Here is a 19,872-nt window from a genome sequence, read left to right on the forward strand (position 1 = left end):
CCACACTTGGCGAGGACATTCCAGGGGCTCAACCAAAGCCTGGGACACAGCCCTTCTCACGCCCCACATCTGTTTTCCTGCATCAATTGGAGCTGCAGGATGGGCTTCACAGAGTCCCAGGGCTCCAGTTACATAATTAAATAAGTTTCTTGCCCAACTTGGGCTGCAAAACAGTCCCCGGAATGGAAATGGTATTTGTGTATTAAATCAGAAAGAACTGTACTCTCAACTCCCTGGCCAGTCAGGGCCACTGTCTCTGCTCTGCAGATTCAGAGCCCCTGACTGGGCTGCCTGCTCAAGTACACCACTGAAATCAAGTTAAAGACAAATGTTCAATAGTTTATAAATAACAATGCGTAAAAAAAGACCTACCATATTTTTATCCACAACAATATACATCTCAAGATACTGGGGGAATAACTTGAAATATTGAGGCCTCTGAAAAACACACAACATGAGTCCTGAGAAATTACCACAAATTTACCTTCTATTGAAATTATGTTCAGAGATAAAACTGAGAGACATATTGCTACTGATTACATATTAAAGTGATTTGCAAAATACAAAATGTGGGTTCCGTGCAGAAAATTCCACTCCAAAATGTGCCTGTGGTTAAAGAATTTTCAATGAGATTCCAAGCTATACAAAGACCCAGATATATTTTGATTTCAGCAATAGCTGAAATTGGAAATATTAAGTTTATAACATAAAACTTTTCTTAGCCTTATGATAATTTCTCATAGTCATCTTCCACATGGGCAGTTTTCTGCTACCAATTATTAGAAACTAGTTTTAACAAACAATGCAGTTTAAAAATGTTACCGAAGTTGACAATCAATGGCAGTTTACTAGAGCCGGGAATGTTATGTATGGCAGCTTACAGGTCTTTGTGAGGAAGAATTCATCAGCTTGCCTTACATGAACCTTATGTAAGCCACTGATAGTATTCATTTCTGAATTCTCGTGTAACAAAGACTTCTTTAGAAATCTAAATCACATATTAGTTGCACTGAATTATCAGAATAATTGAGGAAAGGGAATAATTTACATTAATTATCCAAATGCCCACCTATGAAAATTAGTTTTTTGGTTTATTTAATCCTATATTCACATATCTATTTCCCAGATTAATTACCTAAATTTTTGCTAAACTTTCATCTAATTACAGGCATTACAAAGAACTTAATTCATTCTCTATCCGTTTTAAAAGTCATGCAGGGCCATCAGGAAAAAGTAAAATCAACTTAAAATTTGCAAGTCAACAAATTTTGCTCTGAAAGTATTTTTCATTTCATAAAATTATACTAAAAAGTTAAAATAAAAGTCAACACTTACTTCTGAACCTTTTCTGATGGGATACTCTGAGTTCCTCCTATAGCTGTAAGTGTCATTTTCCCACAACAGAGGAATATTACTGTCATCATTTTTTTCTTCATAAATCATGTGCATGAATCCTGATACAGCCTCCATTGGTTCAATTCCATATGAGACGTTTTTAAACTGCAATATTCCCCTGAAATAACATAGTCAAAACAAGTCTGAGATGAGTCTACCAGAATCATAATCTAATATTCTAAAGAGAAATGTTGGCCAAAAAAAGTTTTCCTACATGTAAAGTCACTTCAGTTTTTGTACTTTCTCTCTTTATTCTTTGAGGTGTTACTCCAGAACTGGACCAGCAATAACACAGGATACATATGGCTTTTTATTACAAACGTTCTAACAGAAACATTTTGATTATCTTAAAGAAAGCATGCTAGTGGCATGCATCCATGTGCTTAAAAAGGATAAGATCTCTACTTATGGTGTCGATTTTTCTAAGCCAGCCTTTGGGATCTACAGGCACTCTCCTCCTTAGTCTTAGCTCCCTTTCCTCTTTTTGAAAAACCTAACTCTCCCTTGATGTTCAATGTCCCAAATCATTTGTTTGTGTGGCCTGAATTAAAGGTACCACCTGCCTAAAAATGACTGTGAGCCGAGCCAAAGTACCTATCAGACTCAGGTATTCTACAATTGTCAACCATCCTAGGAAATTAAGAAACCAGTGAAAAATGTTAGGCAGACAGAAATGAGCACCAGGCAAGTGGAGAAGGGGGAGGGAGCAACCCAGAAAATAACCATAAGCCTGAGCTCAGGATAAGGGGCTGCAAAAAACTTACTTTCTCTAAATGAAGGCCAGCAAAGAAGCTGGCTAAAATCAAGTACTATGGCTGCACACTGGAGAGAAGGACCCAGCTTAACTAGACCCAATGCTCATTATAATGTAATTAACATTACAGTTTGAGACCCCTTCCATAGGTTTCTCTATGTGCATCATGGGTAAAAGCATGCGTAAAACAGATGGGCATGCCTGAGCACAGGGAACCTGAGTTGTCAGTCAGCCTGAACACTCAAAGAACCTGAGCCATGAATCAATCAATCAATCACAAAAACAGCCCCTAAGCCAGGAAATAAAAAACAGGAAAAACAAAGGAGCAGCGCCATTTTTTCTCTCTTGGATTGGCCCGCTCCCCATTCTCAGGAGTGTACTATATTTCACTAACTTTTTTCTTTACTAATAAAATCTTGTTCATATCATGCTTTCTATCTCTTGTTAAAGATTCTTTTTTGGGGGGTAACTAAGAACTGAGGTAACTCTTATTCCCCTTTTCCCAGTAATAAAAACATAAAGAATTTGGAAAAACTAAAGAAGTATGGAGACATCCAATCAATACCCCCTACACTCAAGACTGTTCAAAGCCTCTTGTTAGAATCAACAAGCAGCCTCCCATCTGGAACGCATTCTGGACCAACTTAATCAGCAATTCTACTTCACTCCTTAGAAAACTGAAACAACAGAGGTGACAGAAAAGACACATGGAGGATCAACTTATAGACTAGAAAGACCAAATACTGACTAATTGAATTAGTTTTAAATAGGCTACAACCTGAGTCCTGAACAAGTGTTGAGTGACACAAGAGAATTTGGAAAACCTGCAACATATCCATGATAACTGCAATCCATCTGAAAAAAAAAAATACACAGAGAAAAACAAATGGATACCTTATTTTTCAAATGGACATCCCAGCTATCTCATTTATATTTACTACTTTAACTACCTTAGGACTGCAATAAGAATGGCCATTACCCAATGAAGTGGTACCGGGTGGAAATAACTTGTCCAGGTTCTTCAGTTTCAGTGAAAGTGTAAAATAATATTCTAGTAATTTCATAATATTCATATATTTTTTAATCCAGAATAAGAAACCTCTAAGAAAAAAACCTTAAGTCTTACCTGATCTAACAAAGGTTGAGAATGTTGGTGGTCATCTTTGTCATAATAAACAACAAAAGCTGAAGATAAAAATGATCTAGGCAGAAATCACAAAAACATGCTCAAATTATGAACAGAAAACACAGAAGAAATTATTCTTCATAATACAATTATTTTCCTTTTACAGAGGAATTTAAAGTGGTGCCAATTATATTGGCATAGCCTATTGACCAAACGCTTGTCATTTACAATAAATTAGGGGCGGAGGGAGGCATTTTCACACAGTAACATATAATACTAAAATGTACGATAATGAACAACCCAAGTTGCTAGAAATACCAAATAGGTCTCAACTTCCAGCAAAGAACTTTGAAATCTTTGTCTTGATTGTTCATTAATTCTAGATTTTAAACCTGAATCTCAAAATTAAAATGCAGAGTTAGGACAGAATTTTAAAAGGTTTTCTTGGTATCACTACAAATTCATATTCACTAAGCTTAGCGAAGCACCAAGTTCTTCTCAATAACCTTAGTCATAATTTTCTTTTATCCTCCTCACATCATAATTCAAAACCCAGACACCAATCCTGTCAGTCATCTCAATAATCTCCATGTCACCTGACTTTCAGATCACCTGTACCATCCTCACACCCATATCTTTATTTCTGGAAGATGATCTTCTTTGTTCAAAGCAAACCCTTAAACTCGCGTTAAGCATCCTATTCTGGGCCACATATTGAAGATATGTACTTTTTGGTACAGTAACTTCAAACTCTTCCTCTCTACTGGTTTTTTTTTAATCTTAATACTATTAAAAAGCTTATTATCAAGTCATTATCATCCTAAGTAACTCTCCCATGACCCTGTGTCCTCCTTCCCTATGTATTATCAATTCTCAACAGATTTTATCAAAAGAGTCATCTACATACAATTTCTCCTGTTATGTAGATGACTACCTATTTCTTTACACAGCTAAGTATCTTCCCTCCTCAAGTCATCTCTTAACTCTTTCCAAAAAGCCTTCCCTGATTTTTAGCAAATACTATCTACACATTTATCATAATACCACATCATAATATAATTCTCCATTTCTCTATTGATATGTCTGAATATATCTTTCTGAACTATAAATTCTTTAACTGTGCACCATGTTTTATTGTCTTTTGCACGCTTAGGACTTTATCCAATAACCAATAGACAAGAGGTACAAATGTACATTTGATTTGAAATGATTCTATTCATAATTATTTTTAAAAATCAAGAAACCAAAGAATATTCATAAAATTTGAAAAGATAAAATAATTACTTACTGCTTTTTGAGATGGACAAAATATGGTTTTCCTTCTACTGTAATGATATAAGCAACCTGTAACATGAACACACAAAAAAATTTCAGTAATAACATTTGGAAATAATATATGCTAAATAGTGTTTTCTCTAAGTTATGCTTTTAAATTGACAAAATTAATAATAATAATAATAATAATAATATATAATCATTATATATGCTTCCCTTCTCACGTGGATATGTGCAGTGGCAGGATTCTAAACTGAGAACTAGGTGGTAGAGTCCCCCCGTGCCCACTAATCACCACTGCTCACATATCTGAGGGAGAAGCTTGCTGGTAATTATTTTTTGGTTTGGACACACACCACCAATTCACCAAGCCCAAATACCAAGATGCCCACCTTCAAAATAATTTTTAATAAAGTATGTGTAACTCTCCCACAGGAACAATGGACACCAGAAGGCAATGGAATGACATCTTTGAAGTGCTGAAAGAAAATGATATACAACCAAGAGTTTTATACCCAGCAAAAATACCCAGCAAATACGCAAGCAAAATAAACACATTTCCTAACAAGAGGAGATGAGAGAATTCATTGCCAGCAAACCTGCACTAAGAGAAACACTAACAATAGTTTTTTTAATGAAAGAAAATAGTTCTAAGAAAAAAATCTTGAAAATATAAAAAAGAATGAAGAACGTAAGAAAAAAAAGTATGTCAGTCAATTTGAATCAAAGAGATACAATGTTAAATGACGGAAGCTACACAAAAAGATCACCTACTGTATGATTCCATATAAACACAAATATACATGTATACACAGATATATTTATTTAACATGTGTATATGTATATATATATATGGATATGGATTTATGTATATAAACTACAGTCATAATTAACCTATGCTGAAAGAAATAAGAATAGTGGTAACATTTATGGGTCCTGACTGGGAGGTTATAGGAGGGTACAAAGCTAGGAATGCTGCTACGATGCTAAGAATTCTATATCTGGAACTGTGTGATGGGTAAGCAGATGTTTACAATGCATGCAATTTCATCAATTAAGATTGTGTATTTTACTGAAACGTATAGCCCAATAAAAAGTTCAAACAAAAATGTGAAGAAATATAAAAATATAACACAAATAACAAACTGGAAGAAAATATTTGCAGCTCAAACCAGAGACAAATGACTCATTTTCAAAGAAAACAGTAAGTTTCTCTTAAGTCAAGGAAAAGTATCTCCCATTCTGTTGTAGTCAAGTAGCTGCTACCAGAACTAGCCCTACTACAGATAACACATATACATTCTGGTTAAAACACACATAAAAATGACCTTAAGGCATTGGAAAGTGAACAAAAGCAGACACATTCTAGAAATGAGCCAACACTTGAAAAAAGAGAATGACATAAAGCCAGGGACGTTAGCCTTAGAGCAACACAATGTGGGCACCCCGCAGCAAAACTCTAAAAAACCAGAGGACAGTGTCAGGAGCAACCATGGCTGGTATAAAGAGCAGCAGAAAAGATTTTCCACGAATAAAGATATGAAGCAGCAACCACAGTGGATGGGTAGGAGGATGGTGATGCGGTACAGTCAAGACCCACTCCCCTGGGGAGGCGAACACAGGCAGGAGTGCAGCCACAACTGCAGAGGTTCTCTCAAGGAGTGGGGGCTCTGAGCTCCTGTGGAGCTCCCCAGCGGGAGGTCCTGTGCAGGTAAGACCAGCTCACAGAACGTCTGCTTTAAAAACCAGTAAGGCTGGCGCACAGGAGGGTCAGAGGGTTGCAAGAAACAGAGACTGTTTTCAAAGAGCACACATCAAATCTCACACACTCTGAAATTCAGCACAGAAGCAGTAATTTAAAAGGATCCTGAACTGATCTTGGAGAAAATCCCAGAGGGGCAGGAAGTGACTGGAACTCCCCTTGAGGACACAGTCCCAGCAGGACATTGGTGCTGGCAAGCACCATTTTGGAATCTTCGTACCAGCCTCCCACTAGCACCAGGGGTTTACCTTCCCATAATCTGGCCCCCAACCGTCCTGGGAACCCCAGGCCAAGCAACCAGCTACAGGGGGACACAGCCCTGCCCGCCAGTAGGCTGGCACCAAGCCCAAGTCCCCCCCTCCCCAGCCCCACAGCCAGCCATGCTAGGACCCGGCCCCCGACCAGTAAGCCCTGGACCCAGCCCCAAGTGGGCCGGCAGCCCTCCTACAAAGCAGAGTTTGGCAGCCAGCTGGGAAGGGGGACAGCCCTGTCTACCTGCCTGTCCACAGCAGTGGACCCAACACAACCGAAGGGCTCATGCAGCCCTGTGGGGGGAGCCCTAGAGCACACAGCTCTGATGACCAGAGGGGAGTGTGTTCAAGGCCCTGTAGGACATCTCCTATACAAGGCCACTTCTCCAAGATCAGGAAGTGTAACTGACCTACCTAAGACATAGAAATGAAAAAGGGGAATTAGACAAAATGAGGTGACAGAATATATTCCAAAGGAATAAAACTCCAGAAAAGGAACTTCAGCAAAGCAGAGATAAGCAATCCACCCAATAAAGAGCCCAAGGTAATGATCATAAAGATGCTCACTGAGCTCAGAACAACAGATGAACACAGTGAGACATTTACCAAGAGTCAGAAAATATGAAGAAGAACCAAACAGAGCTGAAGAATACAACACCTGAAATAAAAAAATACACTTGAAGGAACCAACAGTAGATGAGACAGTGCCAAAGAACAGATCAGTGAAAAGGAAGAAAGAACAGACATCACTCAAGGTGAACAGAAAAAGAAAAAAGAATTTTTAAGAGAACTCTGAGACAACATCAAGCCTACCAACACTCACATTACAAGAAGCAGAGAGAGAGAAAGGGAGAGACAACTTATCTGAAGAAATAATAGCTGAGAACATCCCTAGGAATGGAAAGGAGACAGACATACAGGTCCAGGAATCACAGCCTGCTAAGCTGCAAAATGAACCCAAAAAGGTCCACTCCAAAATTCAGATGTTAAAAATTAAAAATAAAGACTCGTAAAGCAGCAAAAGAAAAGCAACTAGTTAGATGCAACAGAACTCCCATAAGGCTATCAGCTGGCTTTTCAGGAGAAACTTTGAAGACCAGAAGGGAGTGGCGCCCTATATGCACAGTGATGAAGGGAGAGGACCTACAACCAAGATACTCCATCCAGCAAGGCTCTCATTCAGATCTCAAGAGGAGATGAAGAGCTCTACAGAAAAGCCAAAGCTAACAGAGTGCAGCACCTCTAAACCGGCTTTACAAGAAATGGTGAATGGACTTCTCTAAGCGTAAAAGCCAAGACCACAACTGAACATACAAAAATTATGGAAGGAAAACATCTCACTGATAAAGACAAATATACAATAAAAGGTAGTGGATCAACCACTTGTAAAGCGAGCAGCTAAATAAAATTATCTGTATCCACAATTAGTTAAGGTATACACAAAACAAAAAGATGTAAAACATGATGTCAAAAACAGTACACACTAGGGGTGGGATGTAAAAATGCAGGGTTGTTAAAATGTGTTTGAACTTAAGAGCCTGCCTCTCTCAAGCCCTCGCCCCGGCAAACCCTATCCTTAAGACTCCTTCATCCTCAACAGAAACACACACACAGAATCACACACATTAACTCACACACATCAAAATGACCTTGTTGTGAGCCTGGTCAGAGCAGTGAGCTCTGCCCCCAACAACGGAATACCTGCCCACGTTCAGCACCTGTAGTCTTGATACTAAAAGCAACTTAACACTATTTGATATAAAAGTATAATTTCCCAATTACATTATTTCCTGGATCTTTTATTGCCTCAGATGATGAAATCTTCTCAGGAACTGTGGTCTGCAGAAACGTTTTATGAGGATCTAAAATAAAAATAAGCCAAGTTACTCTGATATTTGGTATCTTATATTACTCATTTCTAAATCCAATTATTTCTTTCTCTACATTACCAACTTTTTGGTATAATCTATGCAGCTACTTTTCCTTTTCAGTGTCTTTGGGTCATTCTTACCAACCAATTTCTTAACGCTTGTCAGATCTCAAGTTTTTATTCTATCCCTACACACACCCATACGCATACTAGGCAGTTAGGCACTTTGACTACACCGAGTAACATACTACGGTGTGTAAAAGAGGTGTGGAAATAAAACACAGGTGCATCAAGAAAGAGAATCATTTGCAGGGAAAAGAGGTAGAACACGGCATACAAGCGTGATCTGCAGTTTTCAATGGAGAAGGTGGAGGACAGCCATCCCCCAACCAGGAAATCATTGCTAAGTAGCTTCTCCACAGCGCTGCAGTTATTCCTAGAACAACAAAATTCCGTCTGTGGAAAAGACCACATCTTCCATTTCTGCCCATTTTACAGACAAGGAACCCACTGCTGAGAAGTGAAAAGAGTTTCCACCCGGAGGCTCCTCTCTGCCTTCTTGACTACGGACCTGGAAGCCGAAGGTAAGGAGACACCGGAAGGTGGGGAGAGCGGGGGGCAGGGGTAAGGTCGGGCCGGCCTGGATCCGGCACCAACACGGACAGCCCCCGAACCCAACACAGTCTCCTCCGAGGCCTGGACTGGGAGGGGAGGAAGGCTCTAGACTTACTGGGGCCTGCGTGTAGCCCCCCAAGGCCGGCGAGAAGGACCAGAAGAAGGAACATGGCTCCGCTGACTTGGAGCCCCGCTGCCCAGTACCAGGCGGCGGTTGGGGCGTTGGGGCGCGTGGAGGCGCCGCGCTCCGGAGGAGAGGGCGCGGGCTGCGGAGCGAGAAAGCGCTGGAAGGAAGCAGCAGCACCACGGCTCCCTGCTGCCTCTGGAGGTGAGTGGGCATCCCGGCGGGCGGGCGGATGGGGCTCCAGGGAAGACAGCAGCGACACACATTCGGTTTCTCGTTAACGGAGGAGAGGCTGCGCTGTTTGCGGTTCTGAATTCTCGGATTAGGCGGTGCCTGGCGACGGTGCCTGGCGACGGCTTTGTTTGTATCTTTTACTTAGGCCGGCGACTTTTGAAGTGCTTTCTACTTGCAGTGAGGAGAAGGAACAAAGATAAAAATGCTCAAGTTACTGACAGCAAGCAAGCTCCCTCCTGGTTGGTTACATACCATCCAAACAGACAAAATGCAGATGTTTGCGAAAGTTGTTGGTAGGCTGTCGGGTGATCTGGTTGGTTGCCAGGCCCTGTCTTGAGCAGAGGCTGTCAGCTGCTGGTTGGCGGGACCAGGTTACCAGGTGGCTGACTGAAGAACCGCAGGGGGCCCCAGGGCTAGTGCTGCCTCACTGGTGGGCAGAGTCAAGGTCGCAAAGACTCCAGAGCTGTTGCCCACCCACTGGGGTTAGTGCTAGACTACTGGCGAGCAAGCCGGGTCCTAGGGTCCGATTGCAGGACCCAGGGATCCCAGAGCTGGAATCGGATTGCTGGGTTTGGGGGAAGGGGGCTGTAATTCCTGACACAGTTTGGTATAGGGTCTGGGGTGTCATGAAGCTTGTGTTGGCCTGCTGGTGGGGCAGGGTTGGGGCCCAGGTTGTCCCAGGGCAAGACCTATCCTACTATGGTCAGGCTGGGTCCCCAGATTTTGGGATTGTGGTTTTTCATGCATTTGGTGACTCCCTGCTGGTGGTTAAGGCTGGTGCAGAGGCTAGAACAGGCTCCCTGCAGGCCAGGGCCCAGGGATTTCTGTGGCTGATTCCTCCCTCCTTGTGAGTGGGGCTGGGTCCTGGGCTCTCTGGTGGGAAGGGTCACGTCCAGGGGCAGCTGTGGGCCAGAGAGGTCTCAAGGCTGTGTTCGCCCTACCCCAGTTAGTTGCATGGCTTGAGGGGTCCCAGCACTGGTGCCTACAGGCCGAAAGAGAAACAGACGCTCCTGCAAATGGGTCCGCACTCGGTTTATTGTCTCGTTTGGCTGTGCCCAGGGGAGGAAAGGCAGAATTTTTGTTTCTCACTGAGACCCTCGGTAACGTCTGCTGCCTTCTGAAGGAAGTATTAGTTACTGTGGAAGAGAACAAAGAGACGTGTGCTGAAGGTACTGGTAGCAAATAAAGTAACTTCCAGTGCAAAACGTACAGACAGTTGACATACTGCCAAGTGAAAAATTCATACAGCAAAAAAAGAACTCTAGAAAGAATTTTTAGTTTTGCTTGTGAAATTATTTGGCTATGAGTAACTTACTTACAATTTTCTGTGATTTCTGAGGAATCATCACATTTAATTTGAAGTACTTGCGAATGAGAAAGTCTAACATTTTTCCCACATGCAATGAAATGTTCATGAATACAACAACTAAGTTAAATCTTTGCATTTTAAAGAGATTTAAATACATATTAATTTTACTTTTTCCAAATCTTGGAGTCAATCACTTTTACTTTTTTCATGTTGTAAACAGTGTTTTGTTTTTGCCACATAGAAACTCATAGGCCTTAAGCATTTTGCCTACAATGCCTAACGGATAAAGTGGTATGATTATGATTTCATTTTATAGACTATGTACCTTATATCTTATTAGATTCAACTCTTTAATTCCATTCTATCCACAAGAGCAAATTCCCAACAAACTTAAGAGAACTTGACTAAACTGAAGAAAAAAGACTAAAGTCTTTTAAAAGTGATTTAACTACTCATTAAAAATAAAGACTAGTAGAGATTAATACATTATTTTTGGTGCAGTACTTTACCAATTCATCTACCCAATAAATATTTAGGAATCAATTGTAGATTATAAATTTCATTTTAATTTAAAGCATATTTATTTTAAGAGATACTTCCTAATGCACTTGCTTATCACTATGTGTTTTGATGCTTTTCTGTGATTTGATCTAAATGAATAAGGAAATAATGCTTTTAGCTTCATATAATATAGTCTGACAAAGTCATATTTTTACAGCAGTTTCTTTTTCTCCTTCAAAATTGTCGTGAAAAAGAAGTATTTGCCACATTTCTGGTTTTATACTAATTATTACCAAAAGTCAAAAATCAAATTCTTGGGCCTCTTTTCCATTTTTATATCCACAGATTTCTTGTTTCTGACCCCCCAGCTAAAAGAATGACAGAGAAAATGAATACACTGAAGACAAATTAATTGAGGTTAACTGACAAAGATGATAACATAGACAGTAAGACTAGAGAGAGAATTCAGTGATAAGAGTGATACAGTTTTACCCTTCCCATCCTTTCCCTACCTCTGCTATTTTCTGTTTTCAAAACTTATGGTAGATTTCTGCTGCTACTTTGACCATGAAACCCCTGTATTTAATGAGTTAGTTTTCCCCAAAACTGATAAAGGGATTTGTATATGTAGATTTGTGAGTCTACTAGCATATACAACCCATTAGATTTCCAGCTTTAAAAAAGAGTTTTGCTGTGGTAGTGTTTACCCAAGGAGTTGGTTCTACCAACGTCTCCTACTGGTTTTCAAATGAAAACAAATACTGGGAAAAAAATTCTTAAAACAGGGGAAAAATATATAATGGGCACTCTAACAGTAAAACGCAGCAACTATGTCTGCCTAACTTTATTAACTTTAAAACAGAGAGTAATCCAAGAACGCTTTTCTGGCATGCTAAACACAAGCTAGACTAGGGTTGATATTCCAGATTATACTCTTCCAGTGCAATATACATTGTCCTGTGGATGCTGACTGTCCCTCAGGCTTGAGCACCACTTCCAGAAGAGGATGACTGTGTGAATGACGTATTCTATAATGGGAGGTAATGGGAGGGACAGCTGGAGTAGTGGTAACATTAGTCACGTGTGCATGTGAAGTTTAAGAGTAATCACTCCTTCATTAAACAAATACTTATTAAGCATTTACTCTGCTAGGTGCTAACTATAAACTGATTAGCAAAATACATACACCCATTACCCTCAAGGAATTTCAGAGTTTATCAGGAAAGGAATGCTCACAAGTAGGCAGAAGTCTGGAAGGATTATAGGGTCTGAGCACTGTACCACAAATCACAAATCCCTTGGTAATGGTCACAGAGCGGAGGCAATAAAGAAAATCAGCTTTTTTCTTCATACTTAGTTGGAGAAAGTAATGTCTATAAAAGGGTAATTATGTTAGGAGACATTCAAAGACAGAATAAAGGATATAGAAATGTCAGGTGCTTCCCTTCTGGAGGGAGTGGCTTCATAAGGGAGGACAGATACTCCTTAATGCTGTGGTGTAGCCTGGAAACTTAATCTGTGGATATAAAGGATATTCTGGAAAATCAACAGACTGAACGTAACTAAAAGAAGAAATCTTAAGGAAAAATGCAAGGCAGTACAAGAAACCTAAAACTCTACAAGGGAGAAAAGAAGATGAGATCAGTAAATATTTGATGACTTTAGAAGAATCACAAGGCCACATGGGAAAACTGAAAACTCAAAAAGAGTTCAGAGGACCCTTATCAACACAACTGTAAGCTATTGGGCTGGGGTTGGGGATATGGAAAATGTAGAATTTTAGTGTGTTTATGATAACTGTCTCTTAGATAAACTCCTCCTAATTGGGATAGTAATTCACTCAGTTGCTCATAATGAGTTTGTAGGTATAAACGGAATCTGAACAAAAAAGTGAAATTTCCCTTTGTGTATTTCATCATAAAGCATGCAAAAAATGTTGTACTTATGAGTTAGTTTCACAAAACAATTGTAAATATCTTGTCTCTCATTAGACTTAACTAGTTTCTTCCTATGTATTAAGACAGTGGGCAATCAATAAAAATTTAGTTAACTGAAGAAAAGATTAATCAATAGAATGAAAAATATTAATAAGCAGTTTTGGTGCAGTATTTTATTAACTGGCTGCTCAAAAAATATTAAGCAATTATTTTTTCATTCTCATTTTCAACATATACCTACTTATAAGAAACACTTCCTAAGTGGCTTACCTGCTAGTAGTGTTTGTTTGGGCACTGCTTTCTGACCTGGATCTAAATAAAAATAAAAATGTGTGAGAGTTAATACTAAGAAACTGCCTACTTTAAGAATGAAGATCAAGCCATTTTACACCAAAACTAGCTCTTTTAACACCAGGGGCATGTATGCAACACCACGTGTAACATACAATGCAAAACTGAAATCCTCCAGTGGGGAAATGTATCAAAATAGCAGAGATGCATTTTTTTTCTTTATCATTTCAAAGCACAGTATATAAGTTTGACTCTGAATGCCTAAATTTGACCTTCAGGTTACAGATTAGCTTATTATTGGTTGATACATAAATTGCTACATTTTGCAAATTAAAACTCACATTTACTTCTGAGCAAACTAGAGGACTTAATTGATGGAATAACTTCCCTTTTCTATTCCACATAAAAGGCTTAGTTTCTATTCCACAGAAAAATTTAATACCCAACTGAGCTTAACAGTCAGAAAAGGCTTTTTGTCTGCCAGTAAAAAATGAAGGATCTAGAAATTCAGAGGGCAAACAAGAGCAAAAGTTGAATGACTACAAAGGAACCCAAATTACTTATACCCCGAAGGATGTGATTTTAATAACCCTAGCTTGGAAGAAGCATAAGGCACCGATATTTAGACGTTAGAAAGTGAGAATAAAGCCCAAGCGTGGACCTCCTGAATGGAGATAATGAAAGCTATGGACACCGGGAGTGTAACAGGCAACCTGCCCCAGACAAGCAGTGGAAAAGGATCACCTAGCCTGCACCATGCATCGGGGCTGGACCACAGTTCCTTAATTCCACTACCCACAAGTTTGAACCAGCAAGCACAGAAAATATTGGAACATTCATGCCCTAAGACAGGCAAACCAGAAACATTCCTCTCTTGCTAATGTGTGCCTCTTCAACTTGGGTCTGCAGAAATCCCATGAGAACAATCATTGCCCCTGAGGACCAGTTTACAAGTCTAAATTACAAACGACTGTGAGTTCATGCCCACAGCCAGAGCACAGCAGAACAAAAAATTCACATGGTAAGATCAATGGAGAACAGAAAAACCTCTAATAGAAATGTTTTGGATCGCCACAGAGATCAAGGCAGAAATGAGGCAAGACAAGGACAGCTGTTGGGGGGGGGGGATTTGGAAACTGACATGGGGAAACCAACGCCAGATAGAGACGTGAAAAAGCACCGCATATGAGCAGCCTGGTTAAGAATGGAGGATAAAGCAAGAAGACTCTCCCAAACACAGTCACTGTACATGCAGAAAAGAAAAAAAACGGAGCAGAGTCAATAGTTAAAGAGATAATGACTGATTTTTTCCCAAAATTAATGACCTGAGTGCTGACATCTAAAGACTATATTGAATCCAGGGCAGCACAAATAAAAACACATCCTATCAGAACATGTTATAATAAAATAACAAAACATTCAGGACAAAGAGGAAATCTCAGAAGTCATTTAGAGTAAATACATTGATTGGAAGGGAATGAATAAATTAATCAGACTGACAACTGAGGGCTCATCACTGACAGTAAATGTCACACTAACAGCAACAGAATGTAAAAGAGTTGTGGAAAGTGACTCTCAACTACAAGTCTGTAACCATCCAAGCTAGCTTTCAAAAACGAGTGTGAAAAAGACACGTTCAGACATTTACCACGAAATGCTTATAACCACAGACCCTGGTAACTAAAAAGGCTATACTTCAGGAAAAGGGAAATGGAAATCAAAATGAAAAAAATGGGCTCAAGAAGGAAGAGTGAGCAAAGCAACGGGTAAATACGTTGTGAAGTCCTAGTAAGTATTCGTTTAATGTAAAATGGTAACACTAATAACTGACAAATGAAGGGGGAGTCATGCAGGTAAAAAAGGAAAGAAGTTTAAAGTCAAATGACATTATGGGAGAGCTTACTGATAGGGGTTTGCTGCTAAATGACCTAACATCCTTCTGTTGTTTAGAAAAAGACTGAAAATATTGATTGAATTTAGATATTTAAAAGATTAATTATACTAAAATGGTATGAGTATAACCCATACTGGGATTCATCCCACCTCCCTGTAATCTTTGACCTCAACAGTCTTTCCCACTGACTTTCCACCAGAAGAAGATTATTCCAAAAATAAATGACCTGAAAACTGCAGTGGATGCTTTGTCAGTAAAGCACAGCAGTAGAGTCAAGTGGCATTCTTTAAATGTAAATGAATAAAATTATCCTAAAAATGTTTCCCTGGTGTACACCAAGCCAGAAGGTTAGACCAGTGGATTTATATTCCATATTATACTGCTCCAGTTGAAATGTACGTTTACCAATGGATGATGCTGTCAGCCCTCACTCAGTGTAGGTGGGTAATATCCTATGAGAGATGAATTATGTCAACAAGGTTTCAGGATGAGAGATAAGATGAGAGGGAGAAATGGGGGCAGTTATAACATTACAGATATATAGATGTGTGTATTTGTCTACGTTATCTTTGTGTGGGGGGATTTGTTTTTGGTCTGGCTGCCTCTGTGTGTGTGTGGAAAAGATTAAAAGTAATCATTCATTCATTCAACAAATACTTATTGAGTTCTGCCATTAACTACAAACTCTGCTACATGCTGGCTATACAACACTGAGCAAGATAAACATGGCCTTTACCCTCTACAGTGACACAGTATTACGAGATGTATGTCCAAGGTGAGGAAAAGGTAAACTGTGCTTGAGGACCATACAGTAACTCCCTGACACTGAGAGGACATAATATTGAAAATCAGTTTTTTTTCGTCTGGTGAGAGTAACATAACTCCAAAGTGTCACTAAGAGGAGAAGATCATAATAATAAGAGAGAGAGAAAGGGTAAGAAAAGCAGATACTGTAATGAAAGAGGAAGACCTCTTCTGGAATGAAAGAAATGATGCGACCCTGCTGTGCAGCCTTCACAACTTATTCCATAGATTTGGGAGTTTTGGAAAAGCAGGGTACTTCGGAGGAAACTCGGTGGAATAACACCATCAAAAACTATTGGACTGGGGAAACTAAACAAATATTGTATTATTACGCAGAGATACCCATCTTTCAGGAAATAGAGGAAGACCTACTTGAAGCTACTTTGTAATCCTGAGCGGCTGTGGAAAACACAGAATTATTATTCCTTTACCGTCTTTCTCTTCAGCAAATTTTCCCTAAGTGACCAGGGAAAGCATTCATTCAGTTGTCCGTGAGCATACATATTGGGTTTCTGCCTGTAGAGTCTCAAAATAAAGAAGTAAACCTCCCCATTTATGAGTCAGCACCATAAACATTTTACAATCATTTATTCTTTTGCTTCCCAAGAATAAATTCTCAACATATCTTAACAAAGTAAAGAGAAGAGGGCATTGATTTATTTAGACAAATACTCACCAGTTACTAGACTGGCAAATACTAATAGGATTAGTTTTGTGTGTAGCACCTTATGAATTGCTGCTCAGTTAATTCTTACCAATTAATTGTTGATTATCAATTTGTTCATCTTATTTTTAACACGTCCTCATTTTCAGAAATATGTCCTAATGTACTTACCTGACAGTGTCTGTTCCGCTGCTACTTTCTGATCTGGATCTAAATGAAAGTGAAAATAATGCTTCCAAATTAATGCTTTAAAAACTGTGTGTACATGACAAGTGAGCACCAGACCATTCTGGAACCTGCATTAACTCTCTTATACCAGTCGTCACCACTAATGAGTCCTTCCGAAAGATCACTAAATTATGGTATGTGAACAAGTAACATTCTCATGTACACATATACCACATCCCTAAAGAAAATATACCTCAAATTCCCAAATAGAAAGAGGAGCAAGAACACAGACTTTTTTTCTCCCAGCACAGACTCTATGATTGATTTTGAATGCTTCATTCTGACCTTTAAGGTTCTAACCTAACGTTTTACCCACTGATAAATTACTGCAGGACGTGATTTAAAAGCCTCACTGATTTCTAAACAAGCAAGCAGACTGGGCTGACAGGGTAATTTCCACCTCCTATTCTATAGTAGAGAAATGGTGAAAAAAAAAAGAAAAAACACAAAATACTAATGAAAATTTAAGAGAAGAAAGGAACATTTCTATTGGTAATTTGAAAAAAAAAAAAGAGGAAGTTGAAAGCACTAGAGGAACTAAAGGTGAATGACTCCAGAGGGAGGGGAATCAGTTAAACACATCCGCTTATAAGGATGGAGACCACCTGGAACACTGGAGCTGACCCCCTCCTCTAACCCTGGCTGCCATGAAAGATCATTCCACCCACTAAGTGGGATAAAAAAATTGTTATCATGAGTCTCAGAGATGCTTCTGGGAAATTGCTTCAGAAGTACAGATGGAAAAGGATCACCTAGAGACACAGAAACCCAGGTGCTTAAAAGGGTTTAGGGATATGGATGGGGAAGACATCACTACCAAAACTGGAAACTTAAGCCTTCACCACACAGGTTCAGGATACTTCTTCACACTTCCTATGAATTCTAAATTTCCACGTGTAACAAGCACTGTAAACATTTATGACTTAGGAGGGTAAAACATAACATAATCTTGACAAGGAGGATTCTACAAGAAGGATATGCAGCATTCTCATGACATAATCATTGCTACTTAAGATGACCTTACAATCAAATTTAAAAAGCCAGTAGAGGTAATGTCCAGCCAGAGTAAATTAAACAATTCATACACTAACATAAATAACAGGAAAACTTTGAAAAAAGAATGTTTAGGATTTCCATAGAGATCAGTAAAAGAACAGAGTTCATTAAACAAGAAATGACAGAATGAGATCGGCCAAGATGGCATAATAAGAAGATGTTACACTCACCTCCTCTCCTCTCACAGACATACCAAAATCACAACTATTTGCAGAACAGCTATCGATGAAAAAGACTGAAACCTACTAGAAAAGATCTTCTACAACTAAAGATATAAAGAAGGAACCACAACAAGATGGGCAGGAGGGGCAGAGTCACAATATAGTCAACCCACACCCCCGGGTGGGCGACCCCCAAATGGGAGCATAATTACAACTGCAGAGATTCTCCCCAAGGAGTGAGGTACCTGAGCCCCACATCAGGACCCCCAGCCTGGGGTCCTGCACTGGGAAGACGAGTCCCTAGAACATTTAGCTGAAGGCCAGTGGGGCATACTTTCAGGAGAACCAGAGGACTGGGGGAAATAGAGACGCCACTCTTGAAAGGCACACAGGCTCTCACACACTCCAGGACCCAGGGCAGAAGCAGTAATCTGAAAGAAGCCTGGGTCAGACCTACCTGCTGGTCTTGGAAAGCCCCCCACAGACGGAGGAGGCAACTGGCGCTCATCCTGGGGACAGACACTGACAGCAGCCATTTGGGGGAGTCCAGTCTACCATGTGGACACTGGTGCTGGCAAGTAACATTCTGGAATCCTCTGTCTAGCCGGTTAGCCCCAGGACCAGTCCCACCCCAGCCCCACATCCAATAGGCACCAGTAGTGGGACAAGCAAATAATTGAACAGGGACATAGCTTCACCTACCAGCTTAAAACCCTCCCTGAGTCCACGGCCACCCTGGGTCACAGCCCTGCAAACCAGAGGGCCCAGGGCCCAGCCCCACACACCAGTGCACAGGCACCAGACTCAGGCGCCCCAGGGCTCTGCAGCCAGAGCTCCTGGGACCCAGCTCCACCTTTAAGTAGGCAGGTCCCAGCCCTGGAACCCCTGGCCCTGCCCACCAGTGAGCCTGCCCTAGCCTCAGGACTACCCTCACCCAGCAGCAGGTGGGCAGCAGGCCCAAGACAGCTGCAGCCCCACAGCCTGTGGATCCAGCCCCGTCCAGCAGGCCAGTACCAGCCCTGGGACTGTCTGAGCCCTGTCCACGCCCACCAGAAGGCCAACACAAGCTCTGAGACAGCCTGGGCCCTGCAGCCAGCTGTGTCAGGAACCAGCCCCACCCACAACTGGCCTAACACCAGCTCTGAGACCCTGGGGCACTGCAGCCAGACCCCCAGGACCCAGATCTGCCTTCCAGTGGGCCAGCACTAGCCTCAGGAACTGGCTTCACCCACTGGTGAGTGAGCAACATTCCTGCGATCTTCTGGGACTCAACTTCACCCACCAGAAAGCCAGCACTAGCCTCGGACATGCCCCCTCCCTGGGGTTTCACAGCCAGCTGTCTTGTGACCTGGCCTGCCAACCAGCAGCCTGTAGCTTCCACATGAGGCACGGTCCGGCAACCACCTGGAACAGGGGCCAACCAAGCCTGCAAGGCCACTTACAGTAGCCAGCCTGCCACAACAGAGGACCCACACAGCCCACATAGGGAGCACGCCAGGAACACAGAGGTAAAAGACTTGCACTCAGAAAATTATGACACTGATAAAAGAAATTAAAGATGATACAATAGATGGAAAGATATACCATGTTCTTAGATTGGTATAATTAATATTGTTAAAAT

General features: G+C 40.7%; 2 protein-coding genes across 9 annotated transcripts in view; both read right to left on the minus strand.

The window, feature by feature from the left end:
- Nucleotides 1-9,457, minus strand: part of LOC102545109 (disintegrin and metalloproteinase domain-containing protein 5-like) — a 48,070-nt gene extending 38,613 nt beyond the window's left edge. For all 5 annotated transcript variants that reach the window (XR_012064370.1, XM_072950246.1, XM_015236708.3 and 2 more), the window contains exons 1-7: nucleotides 9,164-9,457; nucleotides 8,346-8,425; nucleotides 4,564-4,619; nucleotides 3,276-3,351; nucleotides 2,928-3,004; nucleotides 1,336-1,513; nucleotides 373-438 (exon numbers count right to left, since the gene is read on the minus strand). Coding sequence is in view for 4 of the 5 variants with exons in the window: in XM_072950246.1 (XP_072806347.1) it covers nucleotides 373-438; nucleotides 1,336-1,513; nucleotides 2,928-3,004; nucleotides 3,276-3,351; nucleotides 4,564-4,619; nucleotides 8,346-8,425; nucleotides 9,164-9,218 (588 nt within the window). In the remaining variant the exon portion in view is untranslated. The remainder of the gene's footprint in view (nucleotides 1-372; nucleotides 439-1,335; nucleotides 1,514-2,927; nucleotides 3,005-3,275; nucleotides 3,352-4,563; nucleotides 4,620-8,345; nucleotides 8,426-9,163) is intronic.
- Nucleotides 9,458-10,423: 966 nt separating this feature from the next.
- Nucleotides 10,424-19,872, minus strand: part of LOC102545366 (disintegrin and metalloproteinase domain-containing protein 32) — a 78,643-nt gene continuing 69,194 nt past the window's right edge. For all 4 annotated transcript variants that reach the window (XM_072950250.1, XM_072950248.1, XM_072950249.1 and 1 more), the window contains 3 exons: nucleotides 16,978-17,016; nucleotides 13,424-13,465; nucleotides 10,424-10,542 (listed from right to left, as the gene is read on the minus strand). In XM_072950250.1, coding sequence (XP_072806351.1) covers nucleotides 10,536-10,542; nucleotides 13,424-13,465; nucleotides 16,978-17,016 — 88 coding nt within the window. In that variant the 3' untranslated portion in view covers nucleotides 10,424-10,535. The remainder of the gene's footprint in view (nucleotides 10,543-13,423; nucleotides 13,466-16,977; nucleotides 17,017-19,872) is intronic.

Source organism: Vicugna pacos, chromosome 26, assembly GCF_048564905.1.
Source record: "Vicugna pacos chromosome 26, VicPac4, whole genome shotgun sequence".
Lineage (NCBI taxonomy): Eukaryota > Metazoa > Chordata > Mammalia > Artiodactyla > Camelidae > Vicugna > Vicugna pacos.